The 19,807-nt window shown below is 45.5% G+C and overlaps 1 protein-coding gene across 1 annotated transcript in view; it reads left to right on the top strand.

The window, feature by feature from the left end:
- LOC144093942 (uncharacterized) overlaps positions 1 to 19,807 on the top strand; it is a 57,234-nt gene that overhangs the window by 21,106 nt on the left and 16,321 nt on the right. Inside the window, exon 2 of the mRNA XM_077627705.1 lies at positions 7,035 to 7,406. Within this exon, the coding sequence (XP_077483831.1) occupies positions 7,035 to 7,406 (372 nt within the window). The remainder of the gene's footprint in view (positions 1 to 7,034; positions 7,407 to 19,807) is intronic.

The raw sequence follows: 19,807 nt of genomic DNA, 5'->3' as shown, positions 1-19,807 counted from the left end.
TGCGGTCTCTGCAAGTGGATCGTACACCAAGGCGGATATTTTTTATGTGGTAGAACTCAATATTTTACGAATAAATAACTCAAAAACTAGTTATCATTTTTATTGTAGATCTTAGAGGGCAACAATATTTTGTAGAATTGAATGTCACTCTACATCGAAGCTGAGCCCAGTTTTAAATTCTCTGAATCGGTAACGTTGTTCTAAACATCGAGCGTCAAAAATAGGCATTTCAAATCTTGTTTAGTTGACTTTCCCACATTGCAAGCTTATAAAATGGCGTTGGTGCTCCTAGTATCTTTGCCGAAATGGCGACTTCTTCATCGTTCTTAAAAACACAAAAGACGTCCGCATTTCACGCATAAAATTATCAGCGACGCCATTTTATCAACAAGCTCTGCGGGGAAGCGTACCTCGACAAGCGTTGGAATGCGTATTTTTGACGTTCGATATTTAAAACCGCATCGCCGCCGATCAAGTATAGCATAAATGTCTGCTATAAATACAATTTTGGATGAAAAAAATGCACCTATATGCGTGAGAAGTCTAAAGCAGGGGCAGTTGAGGCTGATTTGATTGCTCCATCGCCGTTCCGAATGCCGCGCGTGGTTATAAATGTGGCAAGCTTTTTTCATAGCCTAATATTAATGCGAAAGCCTTTAATCACATTTTTTCAAATCTTAATTGGTCTTTTCATACGAGAACATAATTAAAAATTTCAATCGCATGCTAGGCTACTTACGTCGTAACTTTTTTAATATCCCTTCGAATTTGAAACTATTGCTTTATAAAACACCTTGGTCTCAAAGACGATCACGGTTGTGCAGCACGCTATGCACTATCCCAATCTACATCACGTCCTGGTTGAGATCATCCCTCAAAAACGTTGCAGGCCAAGCACTTTGGTACTAAATCTGTACAGCCCACCTCGCAACACAAGAGAAGACTTTAGACCAATTATACATGAAACTATTCATATTGCAGGCTCAAACCAACTGGACATACTCGGAGATCTGAACGCTCCCCACAGTACTTGGGGATATGCGGTAGACTCCCAAAAGGGCGAACTTTTCCTGGAAGTGGTGGATCAAGAAGGATTAGACCTCCTACAATCCCAACGAGAATTGGAAACAGCGTCAGTAGGGACACCTGCCCAGATCTAACGTTCTCGAAAAACAATGCAGCATCTACTTGGACAAACCTGGGGGAACAACTAGGTAGTGACCACTACATCCTTAGTACGTCAGTGCCAACGTCTAAACTTCGCCGCATGCTCGGTGAAGTAAATATTACGGATTGAGAAGATTATCGCAGGCGCCCGCACCCGAGGAAGGCATCCAAGACTTAGCAACATGGAGTGAACACATCAGGGAAGCTCACAAAGCTAGCACACAGAGTATACCGCGCACAACGAAAAACCCGGAAGTAGATCGTCACCTCCTACACTTGTGGGGGGCTCGTCGTAGTCGCGTCCGCAGATGGAAGAAGCAAAAGTTAAACCGCAGAGTCCGACTTAAGATATCAGCACTTTCCGAACAAGCCCAGGAGTACGCAACGCAACTCGCTCAGCAAAACTGGATAGATTTTTGTGCCTCCCTCAAAGGCATACTCAGCACCTCTCAAACTTGGACCATACTAGGAAGCTTAATTGATCCGAGCAAAACCAAAACAGCAGTCAATCGCACGTTGCAAGCAATTGCTTACAAATTTCAAGGAACAGATCGGGAATTGAAACAAGCTATAAGACCAGTACATTGGCACTCAAAGAATCCCGCCACAGGAGCTCTGAACACTGCTCTAGACGAGCCCATCACGGTAGCTGAAGTATATGCGGCAGCAAAAGCTGCCAAACGCAATACAGCCGCAGGAGCAGACAAAGTGACCAACGAAATGATAAGAAACCTTAGCTCAAAACATAATCAGCAAATGACCGTCTACCTTAATGGCCTGTGGGAGGAAGGACGATTCCCAAACGAGTGGCGACATGCAGAGATTATCACAATTCCTTAGGCCGGAAAGCGGCCCACCCTAGAAACATTAAGACCAATCTCCCTTACATCCTGTCTCTGGAAGCTCTATGAGCGAGTTATCCAAAACCGCCTCGTTAATTTCATTGAGGGCAGGTATCTCTTTCCACAGTCCATGATTGGCTTCAGGCGCGGTCTCTCAACCCAGGACGCCTTTCTCTTGCTTAAGGAGGAAGTTCTTACAGGCATCCCAAGAAGAAGCGAGCATCTGATCCTGGCGCTTGACCTTAAGGGAGCTTTTGACAATGTCTCACACAAAGCTATCCTCCGCGAACTGAACTCACTGGGATGTGGACAGAAGATCTTTACATTATAACTTTCCTCACGGACCGCACTACAACAATTGGAATTGGAAATAACAGATCACATGCCATACCAATGCCAAACAAGGGCACTCCGCAGGGATCAATCATCTCTCCCCTCTTATTCAATATGGCCATGACAGGATTGGCTCATCGGCTGCAGGAATTACCCGATATAGGATTTACACTGTATGCAGACGTTATAACTATCTGGACGACTAAGGGCTCCCTTGCACAGAAGGAACAAGGCCTACAGGAAGCGGCATCGATTGTCGAAACATTTGCCGCTAGTAGTGTCCTTCGCTGTGCACCGGAGAAGTCAGAAGTAACCAGGGTGCACGGTGAAAATTACAAAAACTCTGGACCAATAGTTCTCTATGTAGAAGGCCAACCGATTCGAGAGGTCTCGGTCATTAAAATTCTCGGGCTTTGGATTCAAAGTAACCTACGCGATGGACATACCATAACAACTCTCAAAACAACCACCCACCAAATTACACGTATTATTCGTCGTATAACACACCACAAGAAAGGCATGCGCGAGGAAGACACTCTTCGTCTTGTACAGTCCTTGGTTATCTGCAGAATAGCATACGGCCTTCCGTATCATCATCTCACAAAGGGAGAACTTAAGCAGGCCGACACTGTCATTCGCAGCGCGTACAAAACAGCTCTCGGCCTTCCTCCAAGGACCTCGACCGAACGTCTAATCATGCTTGGATTCCACAACACCTTTGAGGAGATCAGAGATGCGGTCTTAGCATTGAAATGAGCCCGACTCCAACAGACCACCACTGGAAGAGCCATTCTTCAGCGCATTGGTACACCACGAGATCTACAAGAGCTCTGGCGACACACTTCCCTACCTGCAAACATAAGAAGACAGATCTCGGTGGCTCCGCTCCCAAAACATATGCATCCAGAAATCCACAAAGGCAAACGGGAGGCTAGGGTCACTCATCTACGCCGGCGTCTAGTGTCAGATCACAAAGCAGTCTATGTAGACGTGGCGGCGTACACTGAACCGAGCATCTTTGTTGCAGTCGCCCTTGACCACAATTTTCAACTACTGACGAGTGTTTCACTCCGGGCTGAGGATCCTGCCGCGGCGGAAGCCTCCGCCATCGCCCTTGCCATCCGCCATCGCCCTTGCCATAAGGCATTGTGATCTTGCGGACAATTCATCTCACATAATAACTGACTCGAAGCGAGCCTGTCAATATTACATTACAGGGAGAGTCCCACAAATGACAGCGGCTTTACTCATACCGTCGGGCCTCTCACCTACACTTCAACGCCCCCATAAAATTACTTGGACTCCGGGCCATTCAGGTCTTGACGGCAACGAGGCGGCAAACGATCTAGCTCGTGAGCTAACAAATCGAGCGGATCCTTGCCCGTTCCTCACCTCTCTACCATCAAACTATGGGGAACGACTGGAGATGCTTAGATTAGATCGTAGAATGTATCCCCCTCCCCATATTAAACTCACCACAGAAGAAGCCACATTTTGGAGACGAATACAAACGAATACCTTCCCTAACCTCTACTTGTACAGCTTCATTCACCCTTCCAAATACCGCCCCTTCTGTTCATGGTGCGGCGATAAGCCTACGCAGTTTCACATTTCATGGAATTGTCCCCAAAAACCACCTCATCTCAAAAAATTACAGACATCATACGAGCAGTAGGAGGCAGCCCTGACCATCAATGGTCTGGAGGACCAGTGTCGCATCATAAGACTGGTCCAGGCAACCGCCCAAGCCACCGGAGTCCTGAACTGAGTCCGCCTACCTGACTCGTAGAACACTTCAATGAATTAATAAATGTTTTATCTCTCTCTTTATAAAACACTAATACAATCTAAACTTGAGTATGCAACACCTGCATGGGACCCTGCCCATGGCAAATTAATTAATGGTCTTTAGATTGTTCAAAATAACTCTGTACGTTTCATCTTTGCTAACTACAACCGTACAGCGAGTATAACTGCTATGAAATCTAATCTCTGCCTCACTACACGGACATCGCGTAGAAAAGTGTTTCGTCTCGCCCTGTTCCACAAGCTGTTTCATCATACTGCTTTGCGTGATCACCTCATCCCCCAGCCAATATATGTATCCCGCCGTATTGATCATAATCTCAAAGTCGGAATTGTGTCATGCAACACGAAATGCTTCTCGCCGTCATTCCTGCCGCGAACCTCACGTGAATGGAACCACCTTCCCGCAGAAGTTGCTGACATTGTAAATTATGAGCAGTTCCGCGTATCAAAAGCTAGCACTGTATATTCAGATGCTTTTTAAATATTTTTGTGACTAACTGTATTTTCGCACTGTTTTTGTATATTTACAACTCCCCGTCTGTAGTGCCACTGGCCCTGAGGGGAAATGTTAAAAAATAAATAAATAATAGCTCATACTCACGGTGTCCGGCTGTCCGTCCGTCCGTGACAGTCTTCAAGTCGATAAGAAAAAAAATTGTTGTGCACGATGCGATTCGAGACACCATCCTTCCGTACGGCAGCAGAGTGCTCTAACCACTACGCTACTTCCTGCCAACGCATATGTAGTTCTCCTTGTCTAGGACGCCGGAGAATGTTTGCAGAAAGGCGTCGAATCAGACGGATACCTCCAAAATGCCCTCCAGTGTCTCCAGTATTTAATATTCGTAAACAATTGTGTACTTAATTAGCATCTTAACGACATATCAGTGACACAAGCAGCAACACCGCTCTAAAGGCTTTTTCGCCTCACCACACTTTAGGTCAACAAAGTGCCCCCTGAATTTTTCGCTTCTTCCTCTTACTCCTTTTCAGAGGCTTCGGCTTCAAAAGCACACCGACGGTTCTGGCCATCGTTGTGAAAAAATGCCACTCCTTGGTGTCCTAATCCGTGCTGCATCTACAACCCTACATCAGAAATGCATTCGTGCTGTACAACGTGTTAAATGCTTTGGTCTCATGATTAGACGAGTAACAACCCAAGGTAGGCTGTCTCTAACAGGTGTTTCAGGAGGGAAGGGTATCACTAATATTTAAATATAGGGTTTGCTTGGTAAAGAGAAACTTTTGGCGGCATAATAATACCAGTGTTGGCATACGAAAAAATGCTAATCATGCTAATAGAGTGATTTAACTGAATTGTAATTGTTTAACTATAAACTAATTATATTTAACTAGTAACGATAGCCGCCTGATAGCATTTAGAGGTCTGTAGCCGGCTGATAGTAACAGCCATATCTCTTAGAATTTATAAAACGCGAGCCTTTCCCTTTTCCGTCCCTTTTTTCAAATTCATGTTATGGGAGTAGTCTTAACTATGTCGACGTCCATGGCTATTGTGACGTCTGTTTCCGACACGGGCACGCTATGACGACGTTCATGGCTATCGCTAGATCCGAAGAAATTTCCTTCAAAATTTCAATCACGAAACTCGAACCCATGACATTTGCGGGACCCGAACCCACTTTTTCGCTATCGCTATCGTCATTACTGGCAACGCCACTAGCATTGCCAAAATCATCATCATCGCTATAGCCGGCTATCACTATCGCTATCAGCACAATCACTACCGTAATCGTTATCGCCAACTATCACTATCGCTACCACTCTCACTATCAGTAGCTATCATTATGACTATCACTACCATCACAATCACTATATCTAGTACTGTCACTACAGTCGTTATTATTATCACTATATATCACTTTCTTACTATTTACTATCATTACTATCGTTACATGTAAGTTGCTTACCAACTGTTGTTAAATAACTGTTACATTTTATATTAATTACCATGGAATTTATCATTGGCAGTCCGTGTGGACACTTTTGCGGACAACTTCAGTCTACAATTTTTTCCACGCCATTCATGAGCCAAAATAGGCTTATGCCTTGATATTTTCCGTTCTCCGGCCTCGTTTCCATGAAGGAAAGCCCGTTTGCTGTACAATAGCAGCACACGTTGAAGAACCCACGTTGACCTCAATTCATATATAGTTTATATGGAGCGCCATGGTATCTTAATAGCCCATGTGTTGCTTTGAAAGCTTATACAACACGTACAGACTTTTTTTGTTAAGAGCCACCGTGGTGGCTCAGTGGTTATGGAGGTCGACTGCTGACCCGAAAGGCGCGGATTCGATTTCGAACGCGGCGATCGAATTTCGATGGAGGTGAAAATCTAGAGGCCTGAATCTTCTGCGACGTCAGTGGACGTTAAATAACCCCAGGTGCTTGAAATTCCCGCAGCCCTTCACTATGGCGTCCCTCATAGCCTGAGTCACATTGAGGCACTAAACCCCCATAAACCATTTTTTTTTCTCTTAGGGCTTTTTGCGTCCTACCCCTTGCTACCGCCGCGGCCTGGATCGAACCCGTATTCTTTCGGTCAGCAGCCCAGCACCATAACCTCTAAGGCACCGCGGCGGCTGGATTTCTATGTTTGCCGAAGTACTTCCAGAGCGCACTAAAATCTAAATGTTGCAAACGACTCGATTCGAAGTTTAATTTTATAAAATTTGGTTTATTCCCATCAAATCCACGTGCATTTGAGTGGCTGAGAACACCTGATAATCGTAAGGCATGCTTGGGCTGCTTGTAAAAATTATTCTGACTTAATTTTCTTACTGCTCAAGTATTTTTCGCCCCCATAGCACCACAAAGGAACGCCCCCTGCTTTTTTTTTCTTTCTGAACCTCTGCGCAGCCCTCTGCTTGGCCGTAGTCATCCGACGTCTGAGCGTGCCGCGGTGGGTGCAGAACGGCACAGAGACGCCCGTGGTGCTGGACTGCGAGTACGTGTACAACGAGAATGACCTCAAGTTGGTGGTGAAGTGGTTCTTCAACGATGGACCCGAGCCTGTCTACCAGTGGATACCCGAGATGAGGGTGCGCGAGGCTTTCGGGGTGCTCCAGGGGCGCTTGGACGACACCTTCTCAGTGAACTCTCGAGACATGTACTCGCAGTACCGTGCCATCCGCATCCTGAAGCCTACCTGGGAGCTGAGCGGCAAGTACACCTGCGTCGTGGCTTCACTAGCCGGACAGGACGCGCGGCACCAGGACATGACTGTTTTCGGTGAGTGCATGCTGTCCGCCTGGTCTTTTATATATCATGTGGTTCCTATTATGGCGCAACTAAGATACTTCGACATTGACGAAGCGACATTTACGACGTTCGCAGCTTGTCCGCAAAAAAAAAAAAATAGGTGGGAGGCTCTCATTCCAGTGTGGTTCATTTCCTGCAAAACAGAAGAGAACTGAAAGCACAAGAGCAAGCAGCTGGTTGATGGCTAACCTGAGGTTCGCTTCTACGATGAATTTACACAGAGAAACAAGCACCTTCACTGCATGGCATGCACAAGGGATAAGTAAATGGGCTATCGCTTCGCATGACAGAACAGAAAGGTGATGGCCGTAGGGGCCCACGAGAACCAGTTTTGCGGATTTCATGCGACGTTGATCTGTGCAATGTTAAGGAAACAAAGCAAGTTTAAAGCGGTGCCCAGGATACCGGGGCGTGAACCTCCATGCAATGGCATTGTATCTTTTGGCAGTATGAATTACGAAGCACCTTCAAAAAACCAGAGCAACTACGCAAAAAATGAATTTAACAGTGCAGTAGTAAGATTATTTTCTTCTCCAAGTGAAATATTTTTCTTGTTTTCGTTTAAGTCACAAAGTCTTAGAAAAAGAAGGAGATGACGTTGGCACTTATCGCAACTTACATGCCCGTAAATTTGATGTTTTAGCATTTGAAGAAACCCGTTTCACTAATTCATCTGACGTTCATCAATTCAAAGACTACTCTCATGCGTTCTTATTCAGAGAGAATAAAAAAGTGTGTAGTGACTGTATGTATTTTCGTGAACGCATATCATACGCCTTCATTGAGATATTTTCTACTTTTCACAGTGATATTGAAATACTTGCTGCCTTCGTGTGGTGCTATATAATTCTTGTTTACCGGCCCCCTTTTGGTAGCGTTCAAAACTTTTCTCATATCTTGACAGTGTACTACGCCAACCTACAGGACAGAAAATCTGTTGCCGTGCTATGGGGTTTTAACACAGATATATTAATGAAAAATACTGCACCCAAAAATGCGATTGATATGACATCCACCTACAGTTGGGCTACTGTTATGTACATGCCTAGAAGAATTACCGTGAATACAAGAACTGCTTTTCATTTAGGTTTCACTGACTTCTTGTCAAGTGATGTCCAGTAGGATGTGATGGCCTTTGACGCTAGCCACTATCTTCATTTCTTCTAGTTTGAGCCATCCAAGGCAAACTTCTTCAGTAACGCAGCTAAAGAAAATTTATAGTAAAATAAATGGCGAAAGAACAAATCCTTTATATGCATGATTTCTGAAGTGGGCTGATCAGATGCTCTTAATGAAGTCGCGTAGTCGCTCTTATTATGCCGTTGAAGACAAATTTTTAACAGTTACCACGTCGCCTTTTTTCTTTTTTCGTCGCTCAATATACAAACAGTCCAAAAAGCTACAGGTTACAGAGGAGTTGTACAAACGAATTAGGCACAGACATAATCTCTTTGCTGATCTTTTGAAGCCTTAGAAACCAATCATTTGAACTTGTATACAGTTCTATGGAATAAACTAAACTCTGATTTAAAAGACACAAACTATGAGTATTAAGCAAAAGCTTTCGCTAACAAACATGTGGCAATCAAATATGGCGGTCATATAACAATTTAGCATCAAAACGAACATAACCAACTCCAGCAGAGATCTTCGTATTCTCGTTTCGTTCAGAGGCCGTCTCTTACAGGCAAGTTTAACCAATAATTCTCGACGTTTGATGAAAACCAGTGCACGTAAAAAATATGCACTGACCTAATGTCATATCTCAAAGCGGTCCTAAACCATCGATATCCCCCCCCCCTCCAAACAACAACGGCCGAAATCTCTAAGAATACCATGATTCTAAAAATGTACAGTGACTTAACTAGGATAACCCTGGAATGCAGCAAAAAGCAAGCCCGCTTGCTAAGCGTCTGAGGCTCGTCCATGGCAGCTGTGCTACACGCTCACGACTGCCGTTCTATATATACTCTCAAGGCCGCGTGGATATGATGTGTATGACATCGTCTTACGACACCCCCATCGGATGTCATCACGTGGCTGTGTATCTCCCCATCGGGTGTTCTTAAGGTCAAATGTGAAACCAAAGGTCAACCAATGTCAAAATTCCAAGGTCAACTAAATGTGAATGTCATAGATCAAATTCAAGAGTCAGGGGTTCGACAACATACATGGCTAACGTGGTTGGGCTGAAGGGCGTTAAGGTCATTATGCGGCCTACACTACGACTGCTTTACCTGGCGTAGTGAAGCTTTTCCCTTCAAAAAAATAGTTGTCACGTTGGAGCTGATAACATCAAGGGCGAGGTAGTTAAAGCTGTATCCGATAACACGTGAGTCTTGTTGCCACATATTTATGCACACATGTGCAACCGGGACAACACAATAGCCAGACAATGGAGGTTACAATGTACACTCGAGAACCAGCGCTACAGACATGGGGTTTTGGAGGAAATACGCAAGTGGAGCGCTTAGTCGTAGCTCTTCACGGGGGTGCTGCTGCGGTCTAGTTGGCTCAATTAAACAATCGTGTCTCTTTTTTATTCAGACTGAACATGCAATATATATATATATATATATATATATATATATATATATATATATATATATATATATATATATATATATATATATATATATATATATATATATATATATATATATATATATATATATATATATATATATATATCAGTCCACAAGCATTGACTTTGGCAATAAAATATGGCAAAGTGGTTTGTGTGTGTAATATGCTCCACAAGATATAGTAGACAATAGGATTTGCGCCATAGTAGAAATCAGAACCAAAAACACGAAAGAAGACGATGTGGTCGCAGTTGTTTAGCATGAAAAAAATACGTGCCCTGCTCTTAGAGTAGTATTTATAAGGTTCCACCTTTCGACGCGCAGGTATACATTTGTGAAACAGGGAATTGTAAGCACTGGACAAATTAAACTGCAAGTCCTGTTTTCAGCCCCGTACAGGCATTTAAGTGGCATTGTTGAGAGTGTAAATAATGTTTAACTTTCTTTGAAACAAGTGACGTCTTGTTCAAGCGCGCAAATCAGCAAATAAAGGATTTTATAGGCGTGCAACACAACGAAAAAAGCAAAACACAGTGCGAGTGGGCCCCCTGTCTCGCAATATGATCAAGTATTATAGTGTTGTCGAAGGTGAGTTGTTATTTCTCCACTGTTCACAATAACCCAAAAAACGTAGACGCGAAGACGATCGACCCCAGACGAGCGCTACCTCTCGAATGAACTTTAATACGTCATGGTACTATTGGCCGGAAAAGTAAAAGGGCCATGGCTCCGGTGACAGGAGTGGCCATGGGGCCGCACTGCGGCGCTGCTATGTCGCGGCGCTCGCTAGCGGCTAGAGTGCCCCCAGAAACTATGGACTTCACCCCCAAGCTCGCGCAGGCGGCTGTCACGCTTGATAAATTTCTGGCACGGCGTCAGGCTGCTTTCCTATTGATGACTGCGACGTAGAGTGCGCATCGCGATGGTCGAGTACATGGTGCGGTCGTGCAGTAGCGGAGCAAGCGGTTCGCCCCACGGCGACAAACCACTGCACAAGCCGGCAGTGTGAAGAAACGAGGCCCCGTTTTCTTTTACTTTGTTATGTCCGCTCCGGTGTTTAAAAATTAGTGCACTCTTTACCTTCGCTCCAGGAATACGATTGCGCCTGCTAGTGAGCTCGTCAGTCGAAAGCTTAACTGCTGAGCACGCATCACAGCTTGTTATTCTCATCATCATCATCATCATCATCAGCAGCAGCAGCAGCAGCAGCCTGACTACGCCCACTGCAGGGCAAATGCCTCTCCCATGTCTCTCCAATTAGCGTTATCCTTTTCCAGCTGCGCCCAACGTATGCCCGCAAACTTCTTACTCTCATCCGCCCACCTAACCTTCTGCTGCCCTTTGCTACGCTTGCCAATTCTCTTCGAATCCACTCCATTACCCTTAAGGACCGGCGGTTACCTTGCCCTCGCAATATAAGCCCTGCCCAAGCCCATTTCTTCCTCCCGATTTCGACTAGGATGTAAGTAGTCCGCGTGTGTTCCTTCACCCTCTCTGCTGCTTTCGGCGTCTTAACGTTACACCTATCATTTCTTTCTTCCCATGGCTCCCTGTGTTGTACATAACTAGGGCTGAACCCTTTTCCTTAGTCTCCACTTTTCTGCCCCGTAGGTGAATAACGTTAAGACACAACAAGGATTTGCAGTTAAATGTAAAGAATTCAGGCGCAACATGAGTCTGCTTGCGTGCTGTGAAGCCGAAAGCATTATTGTGTCATCATGAGCGTTCTACACGGGCGCTTGTTGCCCACTGAGAAATGGAAAGAAGACGCGCCTCCGAACGCTCATTGCACAAACGCTGAATCCACAAAGATCCGAGTGAAACGCTAGGGCACTCTGTTCGAACAGTTGTCGCAAGCTAGCCTTCACCGTAGGTAAGAGTGTTATGCTATAGACCGGATTCTTTTACTCTCGCATGCAGGCAGCGGGCGCGCTTTTATTCTCGACACCAGTCGCCATCTGTCGGGGCACTCAAAAGTTCTCCATGGGGAACAGAATAAAATAATTCTTCGACATCAACGGACACCGCACAATTAGCACCAGGGAGGGCTGTTTTAGCACTTCAACGAAATTGTTAGATCCGTCAATTTTGAAAGGTCCTTCAGGCTTTAATTTTTTCAGATGTGCTTGCAGAATCCTGCTGACTTCACCCCGCCAACTTCCTCTCTTCCTCTCTCTGTTACAATCGCCCTGAACGGACGAGCATTCTTACGCTTTTTTTGCCGTAAAAAAGTTGTTCACGACATCAGACTTGCTAACCGACACCTGCTTTTTCAGCATCTGCAAGTTCAGGCCATCTAAAAGAGCAGTTGCCTTGGTCTTGAATTTAGATGGCGTCTGGCGACGGCCTGGAAGTTCTTGGTCACTGCGTTCGATGCTTTCTCCTCGAAAAGGTCTGTGGCAGTACTGTAAATCCCCCTCCTTGGCCGACTGGACAAGAGCAAGGTCGTGCTCACGAAAAAAACCGCACACTTCATCTAGGCCTTTGGAGAAGCCAGACTTCTTAGTGAAATTCTTTTGCAGGCTTCCAACACTCTCAAGAAGGCAGCATCCTCTCTCTTCATCTGGTGCCTTGTCAGCCATCATGTGTACGGAGGCTAGAAAGTCGCACTTATCCAACATTGGTTGAAGGCCGCACTTGGGACCATGTTGAAGAATGTTGGGCCTTCCGACGGCCGTTGGGAAAAGGGTTGCCAAGATCCTCAAAGATGAGTGCTGGAGACAAGTTGGACTCTTCAATGCTTGGCTTCAAAATTTTTGTGTTCAGCAGTGTGGTCTTGGCTCATCCGGCTGGATGTGATGGCTCGACTTTCAACGCGCCACTGTGTGGTCTACTGAATTTCTCTGGGAGGTTTTTCGGCGTCAGCTCCCAAAGAAAGGAAAGAGCAAGAGAGCCATTGTTCCTGTTACCTACCTCCACGACGCTTCCGTCCCTCACGAAGTTGAAAATGTTCTTCAACATGCCTTGTCTTCTTCAATGTGTATTTGCCTTGTTGGGTCGTCGCAACGTCTGGAAACGATATTAGACTCAGGTTATGCTGTCCTCGAGGTTAAGCTCATCTGCTCGAGCAGGGTGTGTTGCTGGGCGAGTTGGTTTGACATTGTGAACACTGAAGCGCTGGCAGACGACGGACGAAGGGAGGACGAGACACACAGTGCGCTGTGTGTCTCGTCCTCCCTTCGTCCGTTTTCTGCCAGCGCTTCAATGTTCACAATAAGCTCATGTGATCTGTTCACGCCGCAGATAGAATTTGATGGAGACGACGATGTGCAATGCACAGCAGGATAGTGGTCCAGATTAAAACGAGGCCTGGTCGGCTGCCGCAACAGCATAGCGCTCTCGTTGAATAGAAGTGAACATAACCTGTTTACGCCGCGGCAGGTTCATATCCCGGCATTATTTACTCTACTAATTTATTCAAGGTGAACGCTTCAGCGATGAATCAGCTTTCGCAGCTTTGATAGTGAATGAGAGGTCTCGCTCTAGAATTTGCAGGATGGCACTGTTTTGCAGAATAAGTCCGCATTAACCGCTCAGCGTAGTCGTCCGCGAACTGAATACTTAATCTGGTGGTATTTCGGCAGTAATGCTGAGCATCTGCAAAATTGCAGCTAGCTCAGCTCTATACTAAAAGACAAAGCCATTGCGGGAGCGCCGGGTGATGGTTGCGTAGGTGTGACCGTTCGGCGACAGTCCGTTCTCTATATACGAAATGTGTCTGCAACCTAGGCTCAGAGGCTGATGCCATTTAGTTTTTGTGTGAAGTGGAGAAAAGTATTAACAATGTTTATGCTTTGAGAACATCGCTATGGACTGCACATGCGTGCACAGAAAAGACACCCGGTTGGTGGTTGCAGCAAGTATGCCCGTCTTTCCGGGCCCGTTGTAGAGAGTAACGTTAAAGTGCGGCTTAAACATCATCTTCTCGGCCCCCAATAAACTCGGGAGAGCAGGCACACGAGTCCAAAAAAGAATTGAAGGATCAAGTGGAAATCTTATGCGTATGACATAACACATTTCACTCAGTTTCTTTGCTTGGTTGTAGGGATCGTTTACCAGACTTCCTTGTCTTGTGGTATCGCGTGCAGCTTTGGTCAAAAGTCGAGCCAAACGGGTTTCCTTCCAAGTAATCTAGTGGGGATCGAATACCGTCTGTAGAGACGCTCATTTTTAAAGGAATGATGGAAAGGGCCTTTCTTACCTCCTACAGATTTCGACCGCTCTCAAGGCGCATCGAGGAACTAATAAAACCCCTTTAAAGCTCACGAAGCATGTAAATGGCCCAAATCAGGCAATGTGTCCTTCATTTTTGTCGAGCCAAGCACAAAATTGAGCGTGATATTCGTAGGCGGTTTTCTGCAAATAAAAAAATGCGGCATAGTAAACAGTCAAAGAAGGCTCGCTAGCCGGCCTTCTGTGGCACTGTCGTCAAAAGAGGTAGTATCGCTTCAGCAGCAATGGTCTTCTGGAAGGTCGGGTGCGCTCACGACTAGCATTAACACCTTCGCTGAGAAGACCAGAGCGGAGGCAGCTTTCGCATCAATACATGCCTGTGTCTTAGTGTGTGTCGTTTTCCAATTAATATTTAATTCCGCATTTAGGTCTGCTTTGTTCATTTCTTGCCTCTGCTGTGTTTTCAGCGGCGGTTGTAATAATGTAGAGCGGTTGTAATAATGTGAGATGCCTGCCGCATAATCGCGACTAGCATACGTAAGCTCCTGTCATCCTAATAATATGGCCAACTGCTAGAAACGACTTGAAATGGCAAATGACTCAATAAACACAGTGGTTGAAATTTCTTTTCTGCTTTCTAGAAAACGAGAGGAATGATTCCACCAATAGATATACATGGTCTTGAAGTCCAGCCTTTATAGCTAGCAATCTGAGCGCTTTTCATTGTGTGTGCTTGCTCGGTACTGCCAATTGTGTTGCTGGGTCTGCTGGCCTCAAGCACCATTCATCTATTGTCTCAGAAGTTTCTTTACAGTGCCAGGTTTAAAAATAAGGAAAGCTTTAAACCCTTAAATATTTGCTGTTTGTTCGGCATTGTAACCGTGTGAGTCCTCAACGGAACCTTTCACCCGACTGCAGTGGGCTTCCACGGCAGATGTAGAGAATAATTTTTAACTTGCAGTTCGCGGGAAGGGAGGTGTATTTTATTTTGGTTGAGCTCTCAGATCAAGTTACCGGTCTATAAAGTTCATGAGTTGCGAGCTACATAAATGTATGCGCAAATATGTTGTTGTGAATTTTAACGCAACAGCGTTAAATAGTTGGTGTTCAGAAATTCCGGCGCCGCCGTCGGCTTCTCAGGCGTCGTCGATTCTCAGGGAAAAATTTATAAAAAAAAAACCAGAGAAGAAACCTAGGAGGCAAGTCGGTCACCTAGGCTTCTTAACCTTGTGGCATCACCATAACCTGCCCACCCGATTGTGAGCAAACTTCGCACCGTGGCATGGGGTAGTTAAATTATTGATTGGTCGCAAGAGATTTCTTGGTATGAGCAACCCGGGTCGCACTAGTCGCACCGGTGGCACCGCCTGCCATCGCAGGGCAGTGGCGCATGGCTTAACCACGGAACCACTTCACCAGGAGGAGTCCCAGGGATCTGAGAATATCAAGAAACGAGTGACCGAATCTGTATATATGGGCATTAAGCTATTAATCTATCACGTCATACCTTTAAGGTGGAGCTTAAGCGCCCTAATTATTTTCTTGCGCTGAATGCTTTAATGCCAACTCAAGCTGCTCCACTGGAATGCGACGGCAAGAATGCCTCCAGTACTTTATACATGCTGCAGCGCCGCTTTTGTACTACGCATGAACAAAAGCAAGCGATAAGTAGCTTTTGCAGGATGACGGGCACTGTTTTCCAGGATCAAGTCTAGTGCTAGTAAGTGAGGTTCCACGAAGTTTTTTAAGAAGCCTTCGATCACCGCTTTCCTCGCGGAAAGTGGATATGAGTTCTCCGCTGAGGAATTACAGCGATTCTTTGCACATACTACTGAAAGCTCCCGAAATTGAGTCCGCATGAAAACCCAAAGAATAAAAGGGGCACAAATGTGTGCTTGTCGATAAATGGCGGTCACGTCGGCCTTATATACGGCCCTCTTGGTGAGTGGCTGCGGTCCCCGAGATTGATTGAACATGGGTCGGGCGGCCGGCCGCAAACAGAAAGACGTGCAATGCTGACTTAACAATCTCTCAGGTCCAGCACAGCCGCGCTGTCAAGGGTGGCATGCAGCAAGATAACGACATGAGACCCAGGCTAGAATACAAGTATTCTGTACAAGGATTTTCAACTCCACCCAACTGCAGGGTTGGCAGTGGGGGTGACAGAAAGTCATGCTAGGTGAGAACACAAGGCCAGACACTGAAGCTCGAGCTCTGAGGAACACAGCACCAGATCTAAAAAGGCGGGGAAGGAAAGGCGTCCATGCAAACTCACGTAAAGAACATGACCCAACGAAATGTGAGGTTTCCGCATATTTGGTAAACTATGGTAAAAAATGAAATGTTTCAGGTCCTGGAAAACTGCACTTTTCTTCAAATACATGGTACCAGAAAAATATCTGCTTTAGACAACTCCCAGAGACCTTCAGAGACATTGGTAATGTCATAAAATTTTGCAGTCATATCCATGCTAGCGTTGAACGGTCTGTACTTCGCAATGGTTCCTTTCAGCACTGCCAAACCTATGAAGCTCGCTTAGGCGACATGCTTGCGCTCCGTAATATAGTTCCAGTATAAAAGAGTTCTCCTATAATTGCAGAACAAATACATGCGCAACTGTTGCGTACAATGCGATTAGCGTGCTTCCGTTTGCGCAAAAAAAGACATATAATATGACGTCAGTGTTCCAATACATTTCTAAATAAAGGGCACAAACAGTAAAATGCAGTGCTCTCTATTGTTTTGTATCTCCCAGTAAACAACGTCTTAACATACACATTCTTTGACGTATGCCTATTCTAATGTTTCAGCATGCTTATAAAAAATCTCCTCGCACTGAATAAAATGAAGTGTAAAGAGCACAAGCACAGCAGAGAATCGCCAAAAAAATAGTGCGGCGACATGCGCAAAAGTGTGCTCCACTGTCACTTTCACGACGCCTTCGCTTGAGTTTGTCTCGTAGGATGATTTTGACATGATAGTTATACGATTCCTTCTGTTGTAGCAAGAAACTAAATGAAAATGTTTAACAACAAGCGAAATAGTACTATTGCGACTTTCTTGTCACTGCTTTGGCTGCGACGTGGCCTTCCGCTGCACAATGGCTTAGTGTTAGTGGGTGTATTTGTTAAAACATCCACTGTCACATTAATGTTGAGTTATTTCTTAATGATTCGTTGAGAGAGTTTATTTTTCTCTATACTCACTCGCGGAGTATGCAGAAACGCCGCGAAGAGGCGCGTCAGGCGAAGGACGACACAGTCACAAGCGACAAGCAGACGACCTGTCGCCAAGGTTGGTCGTCAGAGACAAATTTAGCGCTTTAGAAAACGGTGGTTTCTGACTTTCCGCGAACATCGAGCGGGCGCGTTGCTGTGGACGCCACCTCAGTTCCCTCCCATTTCAGGGCAGCTCTTGGCCAGGTAAATAGTTTTGGAGTTTGGTGGAAAGTTGCTTGTCTCCATTTTGGCTTGCCAAACCACAGTGTTACCGGCAAGTACAGCCATTTCAAATTCGGCTGTTAGGTTCGCATTAATTTTACTCTGCTCAAACGCTGGGCCCTCTGCTCAAATAGGCATGTAAGGCTAGTCTTTGTGCGATCTAAAATAGTCAAGTGATATCGGCAGTTCCGCTCATGTAGCGAAGTTCCGCCCCAGCAACGGCAGTATCACACTATCAGTTACAAAGCGCTCGGCGCTTATGCAGAAATCTATAAAGTGGGCGTGCGGACCTAACAAGAAAGCCATTCAAAGAACAATGCAACCAATCACCGTGGCATAGTGGGTAGCGCATAGTGGGTATTGATTGGTAGCAGCGCGTCAAATACCCATGCTTCTATGTCCACTTCCGCTGACTTCTCACAGGACGCAGTGAAGACACAGTAGGTGCCGTCGGCACTTCACGAAAAGGCGTTAAACACGGGTGACGGGTGTGCCGCTCAGGAGCAATAACGCGCAACAACTGAAACACGGGGCCAGCGTTCATCCTCTCGCATGAACAGAGCCACCGGAACTTACGTCTTTTGCAGCTAGAGCTGTTACGCCACCCGACATAGCGCGGCTTTGGTCAGTGATCACGGGACTACCTCGCACACTCTAAATCTCTCAAATCTGTGTCTTTTTTTTATATCCTACGTCGAGTGGACTTCTCTTACCCTAAATGTCACTGCAGACTCAAGCCTTAAAGAATTACCAAGAGTAAAAGAATGGATAGTTTTACAAAATGGTACTCTCTGATTGTGAACATCACCTTACCAATATCCTCAAGAGGAAAGTATGTGAAAATGTTATCCTGCCTATACTTAGGTTTAGTCAGGTTAACGAGAGGCTTTAAGTGAAATTGAAGGTAACGCACCGAGCTCTGGACAGGGAAATGATAGCCGCCGTGTAACAGCGAAAAAAGATGAGGAGAATAGAGAACAAACGCCGTTTAACGGGATCCTGGCTAAAATAAACACCAGGAAATGGGCCTTAACGGGACAATAAATGCGAGCATTCGAGAATGTATGGTCTGATAGGACAACATAATGGATAGCAGGTAAAGGAAAAATAAAAAAAGAAAGATGGCAGAGATTCCGGAGGTTGCATCAGATTCGGAAATTGTCGGGTGTAGATTAGGCGAAGCTAACACAGGAAAAATAATTTGAGATCGTTGTCAGAGGCTCTTGTATCTAAGCGGGCTCTACTTGGCTGATGGTGATAGGGACTTGTTCCCCGCATGTGTTAAAGCTGACTTTCGAATCTCCGTTATCCAAAACCGTTCGTGAATCTGTTCCGCCTCTTACTCTCGTTCTACTATTCTGCATGCATAATGAGTTTCATAAGACATTCTTAAGCGTGCCATTAGACCCAAGAATGCGGCTGTCTTTACGGCAGTCAGAAAAAAATCCCCTTGTTTCAGAGGTTCCAGCGGTTCTATATATTTTGCCCTAGAGAAAGAATTTTGTGGTACTGCAGCTGCTTCCTTGCTGCTCTCAGATGGAAAGTCGGAACGAAAGTTTATACGTCCAAAGTAGTTCTCGTAAGTACAGGTCCTTCAATGACACCATTCAGTAGTCATAGCAATCGTACTTACAAAAATATTGTTTTTGTTTAACAAATGTTTCGCTTTGGCAATAACATGAAAGAAAATTGGAATAAGGTGAAAAATACTAATTAATGCGCATAACGTATGCAGCAATCACGGCTTTCATGCCGATAGCAAGTCGCTGTTCGAAAACAGAGGGCATCAAGCATGGTAGTTCGCCACACCTAAGCGAGTATAGGGCGCACTGAAAGGTTTTCGTACTGAATCTCGGTATAGATACAAGTTGGAGACCCACCGTGGTGACTCAGTGGTTAGAGCGCTCGGCTACTGACACGGAGTGCGCGGGTTCGAAGCCGACAGCGGCCGCCGCCTTTCGATGGAGGCGAAATGCAAAACGCGTCCATGTGGTGTGCGATGTCAGTGCGCGCTAGAGTTCCCCAGGTGGTCGAAATTATTCCGGAACCCTCCACTACGGCACCCTTTTCTTCCTTTATTCTCGCAGTCCCTCCTTTCTCCCGTCCTTCACGGCGCGGTTCAGGTGTCCGCCGAGATGTGAGACAGATACTGCGCCATTTTCTTTCCCCAAGA

The sequence above is a fragment of the Amblyomma americanum genome, chromosome 6 (genome assembly GCF_052857255.1).
Source record: "Amblyomma americanum isolate KBUSLIRL-KWMA chromosome 6, ASM5285725v1, whole genome shotgun sequence".
NCBI classification, from domain to species: domain Eukaryota; kingdom Metazoa; phylum Arthropoda; class Arachnida; order Ixodida; family Ixodidae; genus Amblyomma; species Amblyomma americanum.
Note: the sequence above shows the minus strand (reverse complement) of the source record. Positions and strands in the feature narration are given on the sequence as shown.